Source organism: Mixophyes fleayi, chromosome 4 (genome assembly GCF_038048845.1).
Source record: "Mixophyes fleayi isolate aMixFle1 chromosome 4, aMixFle1.hap1, whole genome shotgun sequence".
Classification (NCBI taxonomy): Eukaryota; Metazoa; Chordata; class Amphibia; order Anura; family Limnodynastidae; genus Mixophyes; species Mixophyes fleayi.
Genome location: NC_134405.1, coordinates 169,877,621 through 169,900,332, shown reverse-complemented (window position 1 = coordinate 169,900,332; position 22,712 = coordinate 169,877,621). Strand labels below are relative to the sequence as shown.

General features: G+C 37.7%; 1 protein-coding gene across 1 annotated transcript in view; it reads right to left on the bottom strand.

The window, feature by feature from the left end:
- The window catches only part of ABCD2 (ATP binding cassette subfamily D member 2), a 63,157-nt gene that overhangs the window by 32,106 nt on the left and 8,339 nt on the right, over positions 1–22,712 (bottom strand). The window contains exons 4-6 of the mRNA XM_075208834.1: positions 20,581–20,746; positions 9,618–9,712; positions 5,995–6,140 (exon numbers count right to left, since the gene is read on the bottom strand). Coding sequence (XP_075064935.1) covers positions 5,995–6,140; positions 9,618–9,712; positions 20,581–20,746 — 407 coding nt within the window. The remainder of the gene's footprint in view (positions 1–5,994; positions 6,141–9,617; positions 9,713–20,580; positions 20,747–22,712) is intronic.

Sequence of the window (22,712 nt, the reverse complement as noted above, 5' to 3'; positions counted from 1 at the left end):
AAGATACTGCAGAATGTGTGAACTTGGTAATATTGCAGTACCAATGGACTTATAATGCTGGATTGGTTTTGCAAATTTGGTTATAATTATTATATATATTTTTTTTTTTTTAAATTTTTTATTTTTTTTTACTTTTTTTTTATTTTTTACAAACTTGGGAATAATGGGGAAATAACTATGCCCTTAGAAGCACAGAGCACAGGACACAGCACCACTGGACTGAACAGGACACGGCACAGGACCCAGCAGCACTACGGAACTCAGCAGGACAGAGCACAGGACACAGCACCACTGGACTGATACTGCAGAATGTGTAAACTTTGTAATATTGCAGTACCACTGGACTTTTACTGCTGAATGTGTGAACTTGGTAATATTGCAGTACCAATGGACTTATAATGCTGGATTGGTTTTGCAAATTTGGTTATAATTATTATATATATTTTTTTTTTTTTTAATTTTTTATTTTTTTTTACTTTTTTTTTATTTTTTACAAACTTGGGAATAATGGGGAAATAACTATGCCCTTAGAAGCACAGAGCACAGGACACAGCACCACTGGACTGAACAGGACACGGCACAGGACCCAGCAGCACTACGGAACTCAGCAGGACAGAGCACAGGACACAGCACCACTGGACTGATACTGCAGAATGTGTAAACTTTGTAATATTGCAGTACCACTGGACTTTTACTGCTGAATGTGTGAACTTGGTAATATTGCAGTACCAATGGACTTATAATGCTGGATTGGTTTTGCAAATTTGGTTATAATTATTATATATTTTTTTTTTTTTTTAATTTTTTTATTTTTTTTTACTTTTTTTTTATTTTTTACAAACTTGGGAATAATGGGGAAATAACTATGCCCTTAGAAGCACAGAGCACAGGACACAGCACCACTGGACTGAACAGGACACGGCACAGGACCCAGCAGCACTACGGAACTCAGCAGGACAGAGCACAGGACACAGCACCACTGGACTGATACTGCAGAATGTGTAAACTTTGTAATATTGCAGTACCACTGGACTTTTACTGCTGAATGTGTGAACTTGGTAATATTGCAGTACCAATGGGCTTATACTGCAGGATTGGTTGTGAAAATTTTGTGGTAATTAAAAAATATTAAAGTAGTTTTTGGTATTTTATAAAAAAAACTTTTTTTTATTTTTTTAAACACAGGGGAATATTGGGGAAATAACTATGCCCTTAGAAGCACAGAGCACAGGACACAGCACCACTGGACTGAACAGGACACAGCACAGGACCCAGCAGCACCACTGACCTCAGAAGGACAGAGCACAGCACACAGCACCACTGGACTGATACTGCAGAACACAGCACAGCACAGCACAGCACAGCACTAAACAGCACAGCACTAAACAGCACAGAACTAAACAGCACAGAACTAAACAGCACAGAGGACCACCTAACACACCCTCCCTCTACCCTGATCAATGCCCGAGTGAAGATGGCGGCGACTAGCGGGGAATTTATAGGATCCGAGTATCGCGAGATCCGACAACGGGATTATGAGTCAGAGCCTCAGTTTCACTTTTGAATTTGGCGCCAATACCCGGATCTGTCTCGGATCCGACTCGGATCCGCAACGTTCGGGTGGGCTCGGATTTCAGAAATCCGAGCGCGCTCATCCCTAGAAAAAATGCTGCAAAGTAAGAATACTTTCAAAAATAGAAGTTATTATAGTTTATTTTTATCAATGAACAAAATGAAAAGTGAATGAACAGACGATAAATCCAAATCAATATTTGATGTGATCACCCTTTGCCTTCAAAACAGCATCAATTCTTCTAGATACACTTGCACACAGTTTTTGAAGGAACTCGGCAGGGAGGATGTTGCAAACATCTTGAAAAACTAACCACAGATCTTCTGTGGATGTAGGCTTGCTCAAATCTTTCTGTCTCTTCATGTAATCCCAGACAGACTCAATGATATTGAGATCCGGGATGTGTGGGAGCCATATCATCACTTCCAGGACTCCTTGTTCTTCTTCACGATGAAGATAGTTCTTAATGACATTGGCTGTATGTTTGGGGTCATTGTCCTGCTGCAGAATAAATTTGAAGCCAATCAGACACATCTCTCATGGTATTGCATGATGGATAAGTACCTGTCTGTATCTCTCAGCATTGAAGATACCATTAATCCTGACCAAATCCCCATCTCCATTTGCTGAAATGCAGCCCTAAACTTGCAAGGAACCTCCATCATGCTTCACTGTTGCCTGCAGACACTTTTGTATCGCTGTTCGGCCTTTCGGTGAACAAACTGCCTTCTGTTACAGCCAAATATTTCAGATTTTGACTCATCAGTCCAGAGCACCTGTTTCCATTTTTCTACACCTCAGTTCCTATGTTTTCATACATAGTCGCTTGGCCTTGTTTCAACGTCGAAGGTATGGCTTTTTGGCCGCAATTCTTCCATGAAGACTTCTGGACAGACTTCTCCGAACAGTAAACATGTGTACCTGGGTCCCAATGTTGTTTTCCAGTTCTGAGCTCATGGCACTGCAGGACATCTTCCGATTTCAAAGGGAAGTAAGCATGATGTATCTAATGTGCTAATTTTCCTTGGCTGACCACTGCATTTACGGTCCTCAACGTTGCCTGTTTATACTTCTTTAAAAGAGCTTGAACAGCACATCTTGAAACCCCAGTCTGCTTTGAAATCTTTGCCTGGGAGAGACCTTGCTGATGCAGTATAACTACCTTTTGTCTTGTTACGGTGCTCAGTCTTGCCGTGGTGTATGACCTGTGACAAGAAACTGTCTTCCACAACCTTACCTTTGTAACATAGTTTGTCTGTTCCTCACCCAGTATTAAGCCCCCTACACAGATGTTTCTGTTTCAGCTAATGACTGGGGTTCAACCTACATATGAAAATGATAATCATTATCACCTGTTTGGTATGATTGATTAATCATACTCCTGGCTATAATCCTACAAAATCTCTGACTTTGTGCAAGTGTACCTAGAATAACTGATGTTGTTTTGAAGGGAAAGGGTAGTCACACCAAATATTGATTTGATTTAGATTCATACTTTGCAGCATTTTTTCCACACCTGCCTAAAACTTTTACACTGTATTGTATATGCCTTCGCAACCTTAATGGAGGCACCCCAGTATATCGCTTAGAATTAAATGGGCCCCTTATAATATTAGCACTGCAACTCTGATAAATTGGATCATTAATCCTGCTAGCTGTGGCCAGAGCACATAAATGTGAGTTCGATTCACATGAACAGGAAGCAAAAAAAGTGGAATCTTAAGCTTTAGTTAAATGGTTGCAGAAATACATGGACAGTTGCAAGTGAAAGGTAGTTCCACAAGTTACAGTAGAACTTCAGCTATGAACAGAATACACATGGTACAGTGCATACAGCTCAGTGGCCCCACAGACTCCAACATAGATCTGAACCATCAAGCTTAACTGTACTATCAGCAGGACCTGGAAATTGTTAGTTTCTTCTTTGATAAGCACTCAACACAACAAAAGATGAGAAAATACAGACAAATAAACTGCTTTATAGGTCTGCATTATTCCTTTTATTTCTAGGTATTTTTATTACACCTTTGTTCTAATCTACTATCTGATTAGAGCACAACTTCAATTAAACCCACAATTTAAAGTAACCAATTATAATTGGCAATCTCTAATTTAGTAAAATAGAGGATACCACTGGAGTCAGAGCAGTAGAATTAGGGTGATAAGCAATCATATTTCTTTTGCTAACGATCTCTATTATCTTATTGACAATTTATTTTACTCTATAAACTGCTCACATTCCTGGGGTGAGGGCATCTGGTGGCCACCCCAGATATTGGATGATTACATATGCAGGCTATGCTTGCGGATACACTTAGACAGTTAGACACAAAAACATAAATACATTTCCTTTAAGCGTTACAAAAAAGTCTAAACAACCACGGAATGCACACAACGTCCCAGTTTAACACATAGAAGGGAAAGGGTTAACAGAATAAAAATATGTTACTTTATCATGTGACAGTGGATTGCATGTGGGCTTGACCTTTGTGATGGGACCAGTACCCCATTTTGTCACAATATGTTATTAACAATTACTAAACTACTAATTAGTATTTCAAACCTTTAACAAAAAAAAACTAAATAGTTTAATTCATACTTTGTGTGAGGATTCACAACACTTGATCAAGATGACGGCTGTCAGGAAACAATTACTGTGAGGATTCAAAACACTAGCTCCAGATGACAGTTGTCAGAAAACAGTTCAGAATGACAGCTGCAAACACCTTCTCTCAATTACTGTAATCAGCACACTGCTAAGAACAGACCTCACCTGGACTACTACACAGCTTTCTTTACTCTGCAATCAGCCCTTCAGTGAAAATGTATCTCACCTGTTTGTAGCCTTCATAAAGCCCCTCAGTTCCACCAAACCTTTGCAGGAGGAAAGTTTTGTTATGGATTTCTCTGATTGTGCTGTCTACCTTCTCCAATCCTTCGACCTTGGCCTTGTCCCCCACTTTTCTACCTTCTCTATTCCCTTGACTTTGTCCATCACTATTGTACCTTCTTTATCTTCAGCTTGCACCTCACGAATTGTGCTCTCAGGCTTAAGCAGCTTGGCAGGATGTGCTGTGTCTCTGATAGCTAACCCAGGCAAGTGATATTTTCCTGGGAGCTGCCAGCACAGTGAAACTTTAGTTTAAAGATTAATGAGTTTAAAAGTGAGGTCATAATTATCTCTGTTCCAAGTTTCCATTTGAAAAGTCTATAATTATAAATTCCCATTTGTTTGGAACAATAAGAAATTGGCATCCTTTGGAATACATTTCAAACTCTCCTTTTTATGTAAATTATTGTAAAATATTAAATAATTCAAATATAATCTAGATAAATGGAGTAAACTGAACCTCTCCTGGATTTCCAGAATCAATGCATCTAAGTTGACTCTGTTAGTTCTGTTTGTTAATTATGTGGTCTTAGAGTCTTCTGTAAATTCTAATGTTGTTGTCTACATGTAGCTAAATATAATTTTTTATTTATTTATTTAATGGAAGTCCTGTTTTTTTACACTCTGTGCCGTCCCCTGTGCCACCCCTTACTTTCTTTTCTTCTGTACTCTACCCCTAAAGATTCAATATAGCGGAAAGAAACAAAAAAATTGATATTTCCCATCAATGTTTAATAGCAAAATTTAACAAGGCAGTTGATGTTGTGTATTGGGTCACTGACTAGCTGTGCCACCCACAACAAATACAGTAGTAATTAATCAGAAAATCAGCCAAACCATTATGATGTTTTTCAATTAATCCACACTTGTACGCTGTGACTCCACATCTCGTCGCCTGCTGATACCTAGCCGTAGTCTGCTACAACCCAGTTACCAAGATGAATGGCAGACCAAATAACAAGTGCCAAGGGGACATATGTAATATACTCCCCCCCAAAAAATTTACTGGCTGACATCGTGGCTCCTAAGAAATAATAGATAACAAGAAAGTGACTTTGCATGTGCATTATCCTACTACTTAGGATAGTCCAGTCATGTGAGCAGAGGTCCGAAAATATGCCCTTTCTACTCAGTATCTAATGTGCAAGATTACATTGAATGGTTAGAGAGCACGCAAATGAAAAATAACACGTTTTAGCAAACAAGCCACTCCTGTGTTGCAGAATAGATGTATGCAGAATGGAAATAAGTCGCTTTACATCAGATAGCATGATGCATGGTGTCTGAGAACACAAATGTCTTGTATCAATAGAATCTCATTATTGCATCCCATTTTCCTTTACCTTCAACTGAGAAAAGAATATTTACATGGTGTGTAAAGTAGAAAAATAAGACCCATCTGTGTCACTAGCTAGGAATTCTTTATTCAAATATCTAATACAAAATGTTGACTTCCATAATTTTACAATGAAACACACATTATAACAACACTAATGCAAAGCAACCTAATAACTTTTGATGGAAAACATACCTTTGGGGAATGTAAAACATATTCTCTGGTGGAGGTTTGAATAGAACTCCTTCATAAACTGGCCACAGGCCACCTAAAATTCTGAACAGAGAACTTTTTCCACAACCATTGGGGCCAGTAATGAGAAGATGCATCCCCTCTTTCACCTAAACAGAAAAAGTAAGTTAAACCTACATGTTTGTCTACTCATCTTTTGCCAAATTAACAAAAAAATTAGACATATTAAGATATCTATCTATCTATCTATCTATCTATCTATCTATCTATATATATATATATATATATATATATATATATATATATGTGTGAAAAGAAATGGCTCTCCACTGAAACCCAACAATTTCCAAAATGCAAGGTGATGGATCTGCTGCTCTATTCAATTCTCCAGTCACCTTTTTTTGAAAAACTTGCAGGAACTTGCATTGAAGGAATGACTGCACCCAATTGGATGACCCCTACACTTGCCACTGTGCTTCTTCAACATTGTCTCTTCCCTTCAGCAAGTTAACCAAGCAGTATTTGAGACTTAGAACACAGCAACAGCTTGAATTTTCATAACAGCGGGAAATATGGAATATATACTATATATCTAACAGTGGGTAAAGATAAATGCTAATATGCAAGGTTTATCCCCGACTGTTAGGAGAAAAGAAAAGAAAAACAAAAAAAGTCTACTTAACCTTCGAGTTTCATGTCTCTGAAAAGAACAAATGTCACATAATACATATTTAGGTGGCATATGTATATTTGAAAACTAAATTGCAATTACATTTCTGAATTTGGTGGTTTTAGCAATTGGTGAATGTAGCCCTGGATATATGAATTATTTTTTTTTTACAGAAAGTTGTTACAATACTGAAAACTTGTTTTGCGTTCCAAGCAACCAATGTGATATTTGGGTAGCATGCTAGATTAAATAGTAATTAGCGCATTTGATTGTATTCCGCTATCTAAATGTCAATTATATGTAAATGTATTCTAATTATGTATAATTACATTTGGTGTTAGTCTGTAATTATGCTTTAAAGACACCCACTGGTTTTGCAAATAGAATGTTCCAGACTTTTGTTACAAGTAAAGTTGCTTTTATCAAGTGCCTCTAGGCATACTGGTACTGTATAAACATTTGTTAAAGCCTGTGCACCCCTTACATTTGTCTGTATTCCTGCATACACTTTTAATTTCATCTAATACCTTTTGTGTTTTTAATGACCAAATTTAGCCAACATTCATTTTTTGTTGGAACTACTCTGGATACAAACAAAACTCATATCTATTCTTTTATCATCTTCCGCTTTGACTCTACACTCCTCCTATCCGGCATTCAACTCATTCATATATCCCCACTTCTATCCATCTTAAATGCAGCGTCAAGACTGTTCCTGCTCCACATATGCCACAACACTCAGCAAATTCCTCCTTACACTGTCTCTCTGTATTATGTACAATTCAAATTACTCGTTCTCACCTACAAAGCCAACTACCCCACATGAATCTCAAATCTTATCTCAAAATTTTCTCTCTTGCATCCTCTTAGATTTACCTCTGACCTGCATCTTGACTCGTATTTGGAAATCACCTCTCACTCCGGTATGCAAGGCTTCTCCTCTGCCACTATCCATGTATGGAATTCACTACCATGCCCGATGAGACTCTCCCACAGCCTCAAATCTTTAAACGCTCTCTGAAAACCCAGCTCTTTATTACAGCTCACCCTACTCCCACCTATAATTAGTACACAATCACAACTTTCCTGATCTCCAATCTGATCCACACTCATTCCTCTTGTTTCAGCTCTGCAGCCCTCATTACCCTTTGCTTGCATTTATTTTGTCTACATTATATATCCCTATTTTATGTATGTCCCATATTCACTGTCTGGCGCAGCAGAGCACTGTGGCGCCTCATAAATCAACAATAATAATACCTCATTCTATTATTTTTACTTAACGTAATGATCTACAACATTTTGGGTTACAACAATAAAAAATAAATAAAAAAGTTTAAATTTAATTATTTAAACATTGCTTAAATATATTATATAGATATTCTATATATATATATATATATATATATATATATATATATATATATAATCACTAGGCCGCTCCCAACACTCCAGCCCCTAAAAGAAAGGAAGAAAAAGCTATGTGCATCTGATATCTGCTGATAGGGACATAGCTCCCAACAGTCCTGGCAGTCAAAACAAACGTCCTGAATGTTGGGCAGTATTATAGTCTCTTAAAATCGGGACTGTCTGTGACAGGATGAACAGCCTATGCCAACCTGTCTGTTGTTACTGGGAACCGGTTGGGTTTACTTTGCCACCATTCCCTTTCGTTATCCCAAATGCTCCCTCTAATCACAGCAGGAGGGGTTTACAAATGCTGTCACCACTGGACTCCTTACCGGCATCCAGTACCGGGTTTCTTCTGGGTAACTGATGCTGCGAGTGTACCAGGTTGCTGGTGCACCTGAGCTGGTACTCCTGACCTTTTCGTATGGATCAGGGTTGTTGTGGATGAATTCCCCCTGGTCTATCACACTGGGCAGAGCTGCTGCTGCTGCTGGGTAGCGGACAGAGCAGTGGTACTGGATGCTGGGTTCAAACATTAGGGAACAGATTAGATTTTGGGTCTAATCTGTAGGTCACAGGGATAGAGAAGTTTCCAAGCAGGTCTTTGAAGCAATGAAGATGTTTATTTGCTCACTTGGTTGAAGGTACCAGGAAGCAGGTCATATGAAGCAAGAAGAACAATTTTCAATACAAGAAAGTGCTTTTTATACAGATTTGGACACAGCCTCCCAGGGTAAGCCAGCCCCTTGAGGTCTGAGCTATTTTTAGAATCAGGATGCAATTTGTTTACCCAAACATGGATTTACATGCAATGCAAAGCTAACAATGTTTACAATTATCTGTGATATCCTAAAACTTGCTGTGATTTCCTGCATGTTGTTTTAGACGCAGGAAATCTAGTAGCACGTCTAATTAAACCTTCCTGTGCCTTAGGTGCTGCACCCTCACACATCAAAAGGTCTAATTAACATGAGATTAACATGGGTCCTTTCTTCAGACAGCTGTAGAATACACATTCCCAAAGAAAGTTACATAACCGCAAACAAGTAATTTTCCTACTCCAAGATACACAAAAGACTTCCTCAACAAAGGCTTATTGTATCAGATATAGACATCAGAAATAATGCATTTCCTCTAGCAAAGTTAAAACAAACAAATTTTTTCTGCTGGTCTCAGAAATAAAGATATCTCCTTTACCAACATACACACAATATCAAAAATAAGTATATTTGCAACTATGTAAATAAGTCCCCTGCGCTATTTCCTTTCAATAAATTTATACCATAAGTTATTTATAAATGATCCAGTCACACTGCCCCACCAGAAGCAGGACTGTTGGGAGATGTGAAATATGACAAGCTTTTGCATCAACTCAGTAACTGATCTATGGTCAATTTAATCCAAAATAAGTGGAAACTACCAAAACTAGATAAATGATTCACTGGAGAAATAGGTCATGTTAGGATGTGTTACATAATTTGTAGTGCCCATGAAAATGTGATAAAGTTAAAGATACATTGCTCCAAAATCTGTACATTTTACTTACTTCTATATTTAACTTAGAAACCACGACATCTCCGTTTGGGGTAATGATAGGAACATTTTCACAGATAATTCCATGATCCACATCAATCACTTTGCCTGTGACAGAAGATGAGTAACAGTGAACAAAAACACAATTCTTATTTTAATATACTTTGGGTGCCATAGTGTATTAGAGGGACACTAGATTTACTAATAAAGTTTGTATAATAGGTACAGTGCTATATATTTTTATTAAAAATCCTTTAATTTTATTTATTTCATTTTCATTTATTTAACAGTTCTGTACAGCCTCTGCCATCTCTTCTCCCCATCACCACCACAGCTAGTAACATAGCATTTCATTACTATGACATAAAGCCGGCACAATACAATGATTAAGGAAGGAAGGTGTAGTGATGTCCCTGTAACCCACTTCTCTGTTCTTGTGCCACTTTCATACCAGCCGTCCTATGCTGTTCACTGTTGGCATGTGTCCCCTCAGCTGCCAGGCCATCTAGAGCCGGGCTGGTGACCATACAGACACCTATTCCATTCCTTTCAGCCACCTCTCCTAACGGGACCTATATTTGGCCAGTAATTCTGTTTAATAATCTGATGGCTTTCTGCTCAAGTGATTCTGCACAATATTAAAAATCCATTTCAGCATCTTGACAAATTGTAAGACCCCATCAAGGACTTTTGATATTGAGCAACTGTCTGATCACTTGGGCAGGTAGTGATCAAAGACTAAAAAAAAAATACAGTCACTGTGCAGCCACTGTCAGAAAATGTCTGGGGTCATGGGAAGGGGGAATTCCCTCATTCAGCAAGCTCTGGCACTCCAGCTACTGGGGGTCTACAAGTCCTGACATTCTGGGACTTTTAGTTTCCCAATAGCAGGAAAGCCATGTTTCCTAAATGTAAAGCAAATAGTAATGTGCTAGAGCTTGTAGTTTCACTGGCTAGCGACTGAGGATTCTGATATGTACAGTACTTCTTATGCAAATGAAAGTATTATCAGTATTTTCAGTTTGTGAAATGCAAGTTTTTACTTCTTTCTTATCTACCTAACTTTACCCAGGGAGCCTGTTCTGAGCCTTCTACTGGATGGATTTGAATGAAAACTTCACATTGGATCCCAGAAGACATACTAGGGGTATGAGGTCCGGTCAGACCTCCCGTCAGTGTACACTGGCCAGAACTTTGATCCGGGGAGACTGTTCTGGGTCTTCTACTGGATGGATTTGGATGACATATCATGAAACGGGGTGCTACTGGAGTAAGAACTTTTTATTCATCACCCGTTTCTCACACGTACTTTTTAATCCTTCGCCCAGTCTAAGTATATACACCAGAGCATCTGTGTATTATGTGTATTATTATTTCCTGTTATTAGGTACATTTTGCCCTTGCTATTACGTGCAATATTGTATGTATTAGAAATAGAAAGACTATTGCCATATTGTGTGAAAATAACAGGACAGCAGAAGTAATTTTGCTTGTGTCAGCTAAGGTAATTACCATTTGTCTGAAATGTCCATTGTCATAAGGTGTGGCTTAGATCTGGTTTGTAATCAGAACAATGTCTGAGTAACTTGACATAGCTAGCTTGCAGACCATGTTAATTAGCTAGGTCAACAGGTAATCGGAGAGGTAATTAGGTTAGAACTTCTAGATGACATGCAATATGCCTCCACAGTAATATACTGGCTGAAATAGCATTGGGAAGTATATTAATATATATACATATCAATGTTATTGTATCAAAATGTATGACAGACTCAGATCGTGTAATGTTGCAGATACAATGTGTCAAATGTCTTGTTGATTCACGCAAGCGTGAAGTGTAATTTCTTGATGTTCTATGGTAACCCTTTGTTTAGTGTATCCAGCCAAATATCTAATTGAGTCAAGCTATTCCATTGCATAATCAAGGTAACAGAGACTGTATGTCTAACAGTTAAAGTATCTACTGATAGATTTCTGCTGTAAGGGAGAGGATTGAGACATATGATCCTACTCCCTGTGTATACAACCAAGAATATAGGGAGAGAGACCAGAATGCCAAGAGAGCTATTCTAGCCTGGGGGATCCTGGTGTACAAGACAGCAGAGAAAAGTACTCTGGGCAGGCATTGTAGTGCATCTGGAGGAAACCCTACCAGGACAGGGTCTGTGTGAGCCAGTAACCCAGGCTGGGCGACACCGTAACGGTCTAGCTAATAGGTTGTGGTAATATTGCGGGAGGATAAGACTCTGAAAGAGACTGAAATTATTATTTTGGAGTGCTGACTGCAAGAGGCTGCTGGAGGATACATGCTACCATGTACCCTGTATCTTGTGAATGTCTTGTGGTGTTGTGCTGTCGTAATAAAGCCTTATTTTGGATATATTCTGGACTACCCGAGTGAGTTGAATCCCACAGAGGGTAACTGCCATCCAAGCTAAGGGTAGTATCCTTACAACATGTTATATATAAAATTCATTGGCCTGTTGGTTTTCCTGCCCGGTTATGCATTCGGACACCCCTGCACCGATTGGGATAAAACCAACGCCAGCTGGTCCAGTTGGGTCCTGGCCAGGCTTTAGCATTCCACTGGATGGATTTGGATTACCGTATGTTTAATATAAAAACAAAAATGACAATGGGCAGCCACCTCATGGGTGTGTTGGAAGGTCTGCTAAGGTGCTAATTATTTTCAAATTGTTGACACTTACATCCAACTCATTGATATCGTAATAATTTGCAGATTTAAACCCGGCAATGCCTGGTACTTGAGTTAGTCTATATATATATATATATATATATATATATATATATATATATATATATAGTAGAGAGAACAAACAAGATATCTACAGATGGCGCTTACCCAATATATGGAAGATAACACAAATACAAAATTGCATATGCGTGTATGAGGCAATAAATAAATAAATAGATGAATGTATAATGGTAAAAGCAACACCTCCACAATGGGCGTGTGGCAGCCAACCTTAAAAGCGGATGGTTAGTCCGATAACATAGTAGGATATAGATGGTAAAGGGCGGCGCCTTCAGGTGTATACAATGTATATAAACATATAAGCACAAATGTACACAGAAATAGTCCAGAGTGGTTAGAACAGGACGGTGTCTGTATCTGCACCGCAGGTAACTAAAAATCACTGTAGTACAGGATAAATATATTCAAAAGTTGATCGTGCAGAATATATAGAAGTGGTGTGCGTACCAGATATATAAAATCAAACCGCTTATCTGTATAGTAGCTCCTTAGAAATCCCGGAGTATGATCTGCAACCAATTCTCCTTAACGATGGATAAAATGTATGTTCTAAAACAACCGCGACACCAAACTTATCCGCTTATCATAAAAGGAAATATATAAAAAGCCATATGGTGTAGTATTTTTTATATAAACATTTTATTCAAGTATAGCATTTAGAGTACAAACTCACAATATATATGCTTTAAATAGGCTTATATGTAAGTGACTGGTCTGCAGTCTCATCCCCTTGTATAGTAGAAGTCTCTCAGCAGGCTCCACACAGAAGCTCAGTGCAGGAAATTCTAATGGTATGTGTCTCAGGGTGTAGCAGTACAGCCAGTGGTCTTCCAGATGTGGTGTAGGGGCTCAACGCGTTTCGTTCATTCAAAGAACTTCATCAGGAGTAATAAAGTGGCTTGTGTGAAAGTTTAGGTCCGTTTTATGCGATGCGCGGCGCCATTTTGGGCCCGCGTCATCGAAGACGTCATCGCGCATGCGCGAAACGGCATTCTAGCCCGCGATATAGCGGCTGTGCATTAGACACTATTTTTTGGATGATGCAGTAGGATTCTTTTATAGGGACATCTATCCTGTGCCTTTGGAGGTTTTTGAAAAGGTGGAAAGAGTAGGTATGCAGCAGGAGTTTGCAAAGTGTGGGCAGTGTCCCTATAAAGGGATATATCGGTGGCCATGTTGGATGAGGGCAACCTGTGTGGAGCCCACGTGATATTGTCAAAATGACATTTTTAATGTCATAATTGCAAGTCCCTATATATCTATATAAACATAGGGGTCATGTTGCCATGAGTACACATATATAAATATATATAATATGTATATAATATACAGTACATGTGGTGAGTATTGAATAAAGTATAACATACCAATAAAACATATACAGAGAACATATAAAACATATTAATAAGAGGCATATAAAAAATCATATTAAGACATATTTAGTAAAAACACATTAATAAAAACACTGGTTGATACACTCCTAAAAAGGTATTAATAAAAGAATATAGGAATCTATGGAATTTAAAACAGCAGGAGACATCCATTCTAAGTACTTCATAATGGTTACAAAAAAGGAGCTAATTCATGGTATTCATTAAGGCCTTGTGGGGCTAGGGTCCCTAATTCAAAGATCCAGAACATTTCCCTTTGTGAGAGTTTGGTATCTAGGGCTCCGCCTCGTGGACCTAATGTAACATTTTCAATTGCTCTGAAGTTTAGTTCGCAAGGATTTGAATTATGTTTCTCTAAGAAATGGCGTGATACTGAGTGGCTTTCAACTTTGTTTTTAATGTTCCTCACATGCTCTTGTATCCTCAGTTTTAGGGGGCGTTTGGTCTTTCCTATGTACTTGAGACCGCATGAGCATTCTAATAAATATATCACCGAGATGGTCAGACAGTTCATAAAGTGCTTAGTGTGGTATTCTTTGCTATTATTAAAATTATAAAAAGTCTTTTTTTGATTGGTGTATCTGCAGATGTTGCAGTGATTACATTTAAAAAAACCTTTGATGGCTAGGAAAGTGTTCGTAGTTTGTTTTTCATTTGCAAGCATGCTTGGAGCCAGGAGATCTTTCAGGTTCTTATTTTTCTTAAAGATAACTACTGGTTTATCTGGGAGGATGCTGCTAAGTACGGGATCTTTCTTTAAAATGTTCCAATGTTTATTGATAGTAGATTTAGTTTTTGCTTCACCACTATTGTATTGGGTGATGAATGAAACTGTGTCCTTCCTATTTTCATTTTTATGGTATTCAAGAAGATCAAGTCTATTGATTGCTTGTGTTTTTTCTATTGCTCCTTTTATGAGTTGCTCAGGGTAGCCTCTTTTCTTAAATCTGTCGGCATACACAAACAGTTGTTCTTTACAGGAGGCTTCATTACTAGTTTCTTTTAATCCTTTGAAATTGCGAAAATGGTATATTAGTCTTCCATTTCTTTAAATGGGCGCTTTTAAAATGTAAGTAGCTGTTAGTGTCTACTTCCTTGATAAAGTTTCTAGTAATTACTGCATCATCTGTGTGTGTAAGGATTAGGTCCAGGTATTCTACTTGTAAGGTGTCAACTTTTGCTGTAAACGTGAGATTGTACTCATTCAGGTTTAGATAAGAGAGGAATTGGTTAAGTTTTTCTTTGTTGCCATTCCAGACTAATATGATATCATCTATGTATCTTTTATATAAAATTATATTTTCTGAATATGGGTTGGGATTATAGATATATTGTTGTTCCCAACTGCCCATAACAAGATTCGCAAAGCTTGGTGCAAAAACTGTGCCCATAGCGGTGCCAACTGTCTGTAAATAAAATTCGTCTAAAAATTTAAAATAGTTGTGTGTGAGAATGAAAGTCATGAGTTCACAAATAAAGTTATTGTGATCTACGCCAAGGTCAGGGTCTGCGTCTAGGTATTCTTTACAGGCCTCAACTCCTTTCTGATGCTTAATGGAGGTGTACAGGGATTGCACGTCAATTGTGACCCAAATATAGTTGGGTTTCCACTGAAAATTTTTAAAGATATTTAGGACACTGGTTGTGTCCTTTAGAAAGGATGCAAGATTATTTACATACTTATGTAGAAAAGTGTCTACATACTCTGAAATGTGGGAGGTAAGGGAATCTATGCCTGCTATTATGGGTCTACCAGGGGGGTTTTGGAGATTTTTATGGATTTTAGGGAGGAAGTAGAAGATAGGTATTACTGGGTTGCTAGTCATGAGGTATTGGAATTCTTCTTTATCTAGTATTTTTGTATAGAACCCTTTTAGTAAAATATCCCTTAGAAGGGAGACGAATTCATCCGTCGGATCATGATTGAGTAATTTGTAAGAGACTTGATCATCAAGGAGTCTCTGTGCTTCTTTTATATAGTTGGATCTATTCATGAGTACGATACCCCCCCCCTTTGTCAGCTTGTTTGATAATTATGTTTTTGTTTTCCTGTAAGGTTTTTAGGGCCAGTATCTCTTTTTTGGTTAGATTTTTTGGTGCTGAGTCACCAGGTTGTTGGTGACATAGGTCTTGTATCATGAGTTCTTGGAAGATCTCTATATAGTTGCTTTTAGACTCTAAAGGGAAGAATTTTGATGATATCACGTGGGCTCCACACAGGTTGCCCTCATCCAACATGGCCTCCGATATATCCCTTTATAGGGACACTGCCCACACTTTGCAAACTCCTGCTGCATACCTACTCTTTCCACCTTTTCAAAAACCTCCAAAGGCACAGGATAGATGTCCCTATAAAAGAATCCTACTGCATCATCCAAAAAATAGTGTCTAATGCACAGCCGCTATATCGCGGGCTAGAATGCCGTTTCGCGCATGCGCGATGACGTCATCGATGACGCGGGCCCAAAATGGCGCCGCGCATCGCATAAAACGGACCTAAACTTTCACACAAGCCACTTTATTACTCCTGATGAAGTTCTTTGAATGAACGAAACGCGTTGAGCCCCTACACCACATCTGGAAGACCACTGGCTGTACTGCTACACCCTGAGACACATACCATTAGAATTTCCTGCACTGAGCTTCTGTGTGGAGCCTGCTGAGAGACTTCTACTATACAAGGGGATGAGACTGCAGACCAGTCACTTACAGATAAGCCTATTTAAAGCATATATATTGTGAGTTTGTACTCTAAATGCTATACTTGAATAAAATGTTTATATAAAAAATACTACACCATATGGCTTTTTATATATTTCCTTTTATGATGAGCGGATAAGTTTGGTGTCGCGGTTGTTTTAGAACATACATTTTATCCATCGTTAAGGAGAATTGGTTGCAGATCATACTCCGGGATTTCTAAGGAGCTACTATACAGATAAGCGGTTTGATTTTATATATCTGGTACGCACACCACTTCTATATATTCTGCACGATCAACTTTTGAATATATTTATCCTGTACTACAGTGATTTTTAGTTACCTGCGGTGCAGATACAGACACCGTCCTGTTCTAACCACTCTGGACTATTTCTGTGTACATTTGTGCTTATATGTTTATATACATTGTATACACCTGAAGGCGCCGCCCTTTACCATCTATATTCCATATATATATATATATATATATATATATATATATATATATATATATATAAAATAAGAAGTTTGTTTGTTGGTGAATACCTTTGACACTCCTGCACTGATTAGGATGAAACCAACGCATGGTGGTTCAGTCGGATACTGGCCAAATTTTAGGCGGGTTATGGTCCTGGTCAGACCTCCTGTCGGTGTACGCTGCCCAGAACTTTGACCCAGTGAGACTGTTCTGGGCCTTCTACTGTATGGATTTGAACAAAAAATTCACAGAATGGTAACATTGGGTCTCAGAAGATAAAATAGGGGTTTGATGTTCGGTTGGACCTCCCGTTGGTGTACGCTGGCCAGAACTTTGACCCAGGTAAACTGTTCTGGGCCTTCTACTGGATGAATTTGGATGACATGTTATATATGAAATTCATTGGTCTGTTTGTTTGCATGTACAGTTATGCATTCGGACACCCCTGCACCGATTGGGAAGAAACCAACGTGAGCTGGTCCAGTTGGGTCCTGGACAGGTTTTTAGCATTCCACTGGATGGATCTGGATGATATTTAATATAAAAACAAAAATGACAATGTGCAGCCAACTCATGGGTGTGTTGGAAGATCTGCTGAGCTGATGTATGCTGGGCAGAACTTTGACCCAGGGAGCCTGTTCTGAGCTTTCTACTAGATGGATCTGAACGAAAACTTCACAGACTGGTTATATTGGATCCCATAAGACATATTAGGGGTTTGAGGTCCTGGTCGGACCTTCCGTTGGTGTATGAAGGCTCAGAACGGGGAGGGGAGCCTGTTCTGGGCCTTCCACTAGATGGATTTGGTTTGTTTGTCTATCCGGTTATGCATTCAAACACCCCTGCACCGATTGGGATGAAACCAATGCCAAGTGGTCCAGTTGGATCCTGGGCAGGTTTAAGGGAGGTTAGGGTCCTGGTCGGATCTCTCTTTGGTGCACGCTGGCCAGAAGTTTGACCCTGAGAGCTTGTTCTGGGCCTTCCACTGCATGGATTTGGATAATATTTAATATAAAAATAAAAATTACACTGGGCAGATACCTCATGGATGTGTTAGAAGAGCTGCTAAGCTGCTTATTATTTTTAAAATGTTGACAGGTACAGCCAACTCATTGATAACCTTATAACTTGAAGATTTAAATCCGGGCAATGCTGGGTACTTCAGCTAGTAACTATAAAAATACTTTATTAGACATGTATGGCTTAGACTAGGGTAGGTGACCACTACAAGCTTGCAGTCTATATTCTATTATCTGTTACCCTTGGTTGTGCTGATCAAAATTTATTATTTCTGGACACTTTTCAAATTAAAAAGAAAATGTAAGGATTTTTTCCTTCTGGATTTCACAACACTTTAACCCATCAATGGAATCCTTCTATAGTTTTAAGATGTACAAACTAATAGTCATTTGAAGTTGCTTTTCTTAAGAACTCAAGTTGCAATGTTCTCTTTTCACTGTTTTTTTTGTTTGTTAATATTGTGTCACATATAAACAGATTAGGAAACTCCATAGAGCCATAAAAGGTAATAAACCCAAATTGCTATACTTTAATATTATGTGTCAATAAAGCAATGTAGGATTGAACGAAGAGTGCTCTGATAGACTGCACCCCTAAGCCCAGCTACATCATGTCCAGATACAGGCTATAATTATGGGCTTTAAAGTAGTTTATTTATTGTAACCATATTTGGTCTTAATTATTACAAGCCATGATAGTAAATCCTTATTACTGTGCCCTCAATGTAACATGAGAATAGCTCTTTTATCTGGCTTTGATAGTATTAATAGCTGTACCTTCTGAGCCTATCCGAAAAGACCATCCTGGTAACTGATAGTAATGAGCTGAGATTAATGTCTATAGTGTCTAGTGCCTATAAATGGTAGTTAATACAGCCCTAAAAACCCGAATCTGGAGCTCTGCTTATATGGGATTGCTTGTTAGCATATATCCTAACTGTATCTCATTTATAATAAATGTAAATACAAAACATATAGGGAGTCAGCAGCGTGCTTTATCTTAGGCAAAAGGAGTTACATGGATTGTGGAAAATGTTAGCCATGAGTTACACATTTTATAACTACAAAAGCTTGGTGAAAGTTTTGATGATGATTGTTGCATCTATGCACCGTAGATAACTAAATGCTAGATTTAAGGTGGAATGAATCTTAAGATTGAAAATGCAGACATTGAATTGTAAATGTGCACACGCATATTTGCTCATACACAAGAAGGCATCTTTACTTTTAACTCTAAATCAGGCCTTCAGTATTCAATTTAGGAAGAGGAGAATGAGAAATATTAAGTAGGAACAAGTTAAATCCTTATCGTGTGTTCTAAAATTATAAAGCAGCGTATACCAGTTATCCTTATGTTAAATCTCAGTCTTTGCATAACTGTGTATATATACTGTAATGCACTTTTTTTGAAGTCTGCTCATAGGCCCTTTTTCCACCATCCTTGTAGTGATGAAAAAACTGCATTTTAATGTATCGCTATAAAATTTCTTCCCATGCAGAGGAAATACCGCATTGGTACTTGGCATACAGAAGCCTAATTTTTGTCTCTATGCGAAATACCCAATCAGTTCTTCACTGGTTGACACAGAACTTCACATCTCAGCTGTGGAATTAAATAGTGTCTTAGAAATTAGAGTTAAACATAAAATTGCCACTATTGAATACACACAAAAATGCCTCTGTAAATTTAAGTTTCTGCAGTTGCATTTCTAGTTGCATGTATCTTTATATATGACTGGTGGAAAATGCAGATGTCATTGTAATTAAAGTGGAGACTTGTACCAGGCCTGTGGGACACACAAATATACGCCTCCGCAAAGCTGTATCTTAAAGATATGTGTAAGTCAAAATATGAGACATCTATAAGGGGCAATACTAACTTACGTATCCATGTCCCTACTGTACTGAACTTACACGTGAATGCCCCTGACCCACCGTGCCAACAAACGGGCACAGATATAAGAAATGCTCAACTCATATTTTTGTGTGCATACGCAAAAAAAAAAATTATGCAAGTCACATTTTTACATGGCAAAAATGGATTTACATCCAACTCTAAATTAGGCCTTTGGCTATTTGTGACTTATAATAATGACATACCAAATATGTGCAAAAGACATTGTATTTTTGATTGTACCAAGGTAATTAATACCAAACATGTCACACAATTGTTTCACTGCATGAAACAAGACATTCAGTAATTTCCTCTTAGTGAATAACCTCAGTGCAGCAGAATGTACTCTTGACCTATTATAAGATCAGCAGTTATTTATGTGAACTATTCGGATTGCACAATTTGGGACTGCTTGAGCATCCTGTCACTTTAGCATTGGCTACATCAATGTATTATTTTAAGAATTATAGGTCACAGGTTAGTGGTTTAAGACACTCTAGTCAACTCTGTGCTGCAGACCTTTATACAAACAAAACAATGAACATTTGATAAATATAAACTTAGTATATAGACATTTCAAAACATTTATATTGGGCCAAAGTTACACAATGAAGACATACTTTTCAGCTATAATAGAAAAATAAGTTGCTTGTTGAAGCTATTTTGTTTTAACCCTTAACCTTGCAAAACAAATGACCACACTAAAAATGACATTTACCTTTAATTTCCAGAGGTCCGTCAATGTGAAATCCTGATTTTTCTCCACCTTTTATTTGGTTAGGTGTCTCCTGAATTAATGTTTTTTTGTAAATTCCCTTTTTTACTTCATTAAAAACGGAAAACATATTGTAAACCCTCGCCGTGTACCCTGCTAGTTCAGTGACCTATAAAATAAAATTGCATGTTATGTTCTTTTTGCCTTTAGCAGAGTGTTTTTACTATTAATTTATTCATGCGGCACATGTGAAAAATGTTCTAGTTCTACTTTGTGTTTTCAACTTTAAGCCGGGTACCCAGTTGCATTTGATTTGCCTTCAAAAATGCAAATTAAAAGGCCAGTGACACTGGATGGCAAACAAAAAGATGAAGCTTGAATTTGTAGATAAACATGACCATGTAGAAGTATAACACAATCCCATGACCAACATGTACTTATTAGGAATTCAAATTAGCATAGGATATACTATAAAGATAATTATATATATATATATATATATTATATATTATATCAAGCACATAATAACACATACTTGTTTTTCGCACGTAAATATAGACCTGTGTGTGCTCTTTTTTCAGCATACATTTAGGTTTTATTTTGTCCATCAAAAACTAAACCATACCTCTCAACATTCCTAATTTGAAAATCAGGACTAACAAAGCTGCATGTCCGATTCAGCAAAGCTACCTCTTATTCACTCATCCATTCCCAGTAAGACCACAGGTCTTGTGGCCACAGAAAACTGGGCTGACCAGGGAAAGTTGTGCTGTTAGAAAGTGTGATTAAACCACAGAAAAAGTATGTAAAACTATGGTTACCCTTCTGCAGAGGGTGTAGTATGTATGAGTATTTAATAATACAAGACAGGTGAGTATACTTTTAGAGGTAACTGAAATCTACACTATTTGGCAGCTAGATGACAGGGAATTAGAAAATAAATATATTCCAATATTGTGTTCATTATAAGAGACACCTCAGACATATACATTACAGAAATGTATGCATCCTACTAATTCCCTGCTTTATTTTTCACTCCTCCATTTACACTACACGCAATGCACATATGTGTAAACATAATACGTTTAAAAAACCTAAATAAAACAAAGAAAGTTATGCAAAAATAAATTAATAAAATTCTAATAAAAATACATAAATGTTTGAATTTTCAAAAACTCCTACTGCTTCATTAATTAAGTAATCATGCAGCCAATACTCAAATATATGGATATTATACATTATATATATGGAGTTTTTGTGCTGCATAGAAGCTCTTCTTGCTTTTATAGTTTCACAGAACCTCTCTGTGACTTCTAATATTTTTATATTTCACAGCACTTGATGAAACATCCCATATATATCCATTTTTTAGTCTAACATGAAAAAGGGGGGGCAGAATGCCAATAAACCCCAAACTTTCTCCAGAAGCACGCATGTTCTCCTGGATTATGGATGGTGCTTCTTGAAAGGGCAACACATCAGTCTTCTTCAGAGCTGTTCTAGCACATTAACTCTACCATGACTGAGAAAAGGTATACTATAACTCCAGGGGGTAAATGTATCAAGCTGCAATTTTTTTGGTGATTTAAAATCGCCACAAATCACGAGAGATAACCGACGATTTGAAGTGCAAAATCGCCATATGTATAAAGTAGCGATTTGTAGTCTGATCTTCAAATTCTAATCTTCGCTGTTCATCTCTCACGATTTGCAGCGATTGAAACTCACCCGTGTTTACCAAACTCATGTGTCAGCTGCAAATTGTCATTTTCAAATCAATACTCATTTCTGATTGGTTGCAAGTTTTACATGCAAAACTTGTGCTATTTTGACCTCACTAACATAAAAAGCAAACTACTTTATTTGAGTTGATTGTGATTCAGTGAGCATAGAGAGAACAGATGAGAGTGTAGTAGAGAGATTACTTTTTGGTTTTTTTCATTATTATTTTGTTTAATTGCCCTTGTTTGTCTTATTGTTTATTAATATTTTTTTTTTTGGGGGGGGAGTGTTTATTTTTCCTGTTTACTGTTTTTCCCCTGTCCTTGGTTTGTGAGTGTATTTGTTTGTTGTTTTGTATTTCCCCTATGTTTTATTTGTAAGTATATCTGTTTTTTGGTTTGTCTTTCCCCTGT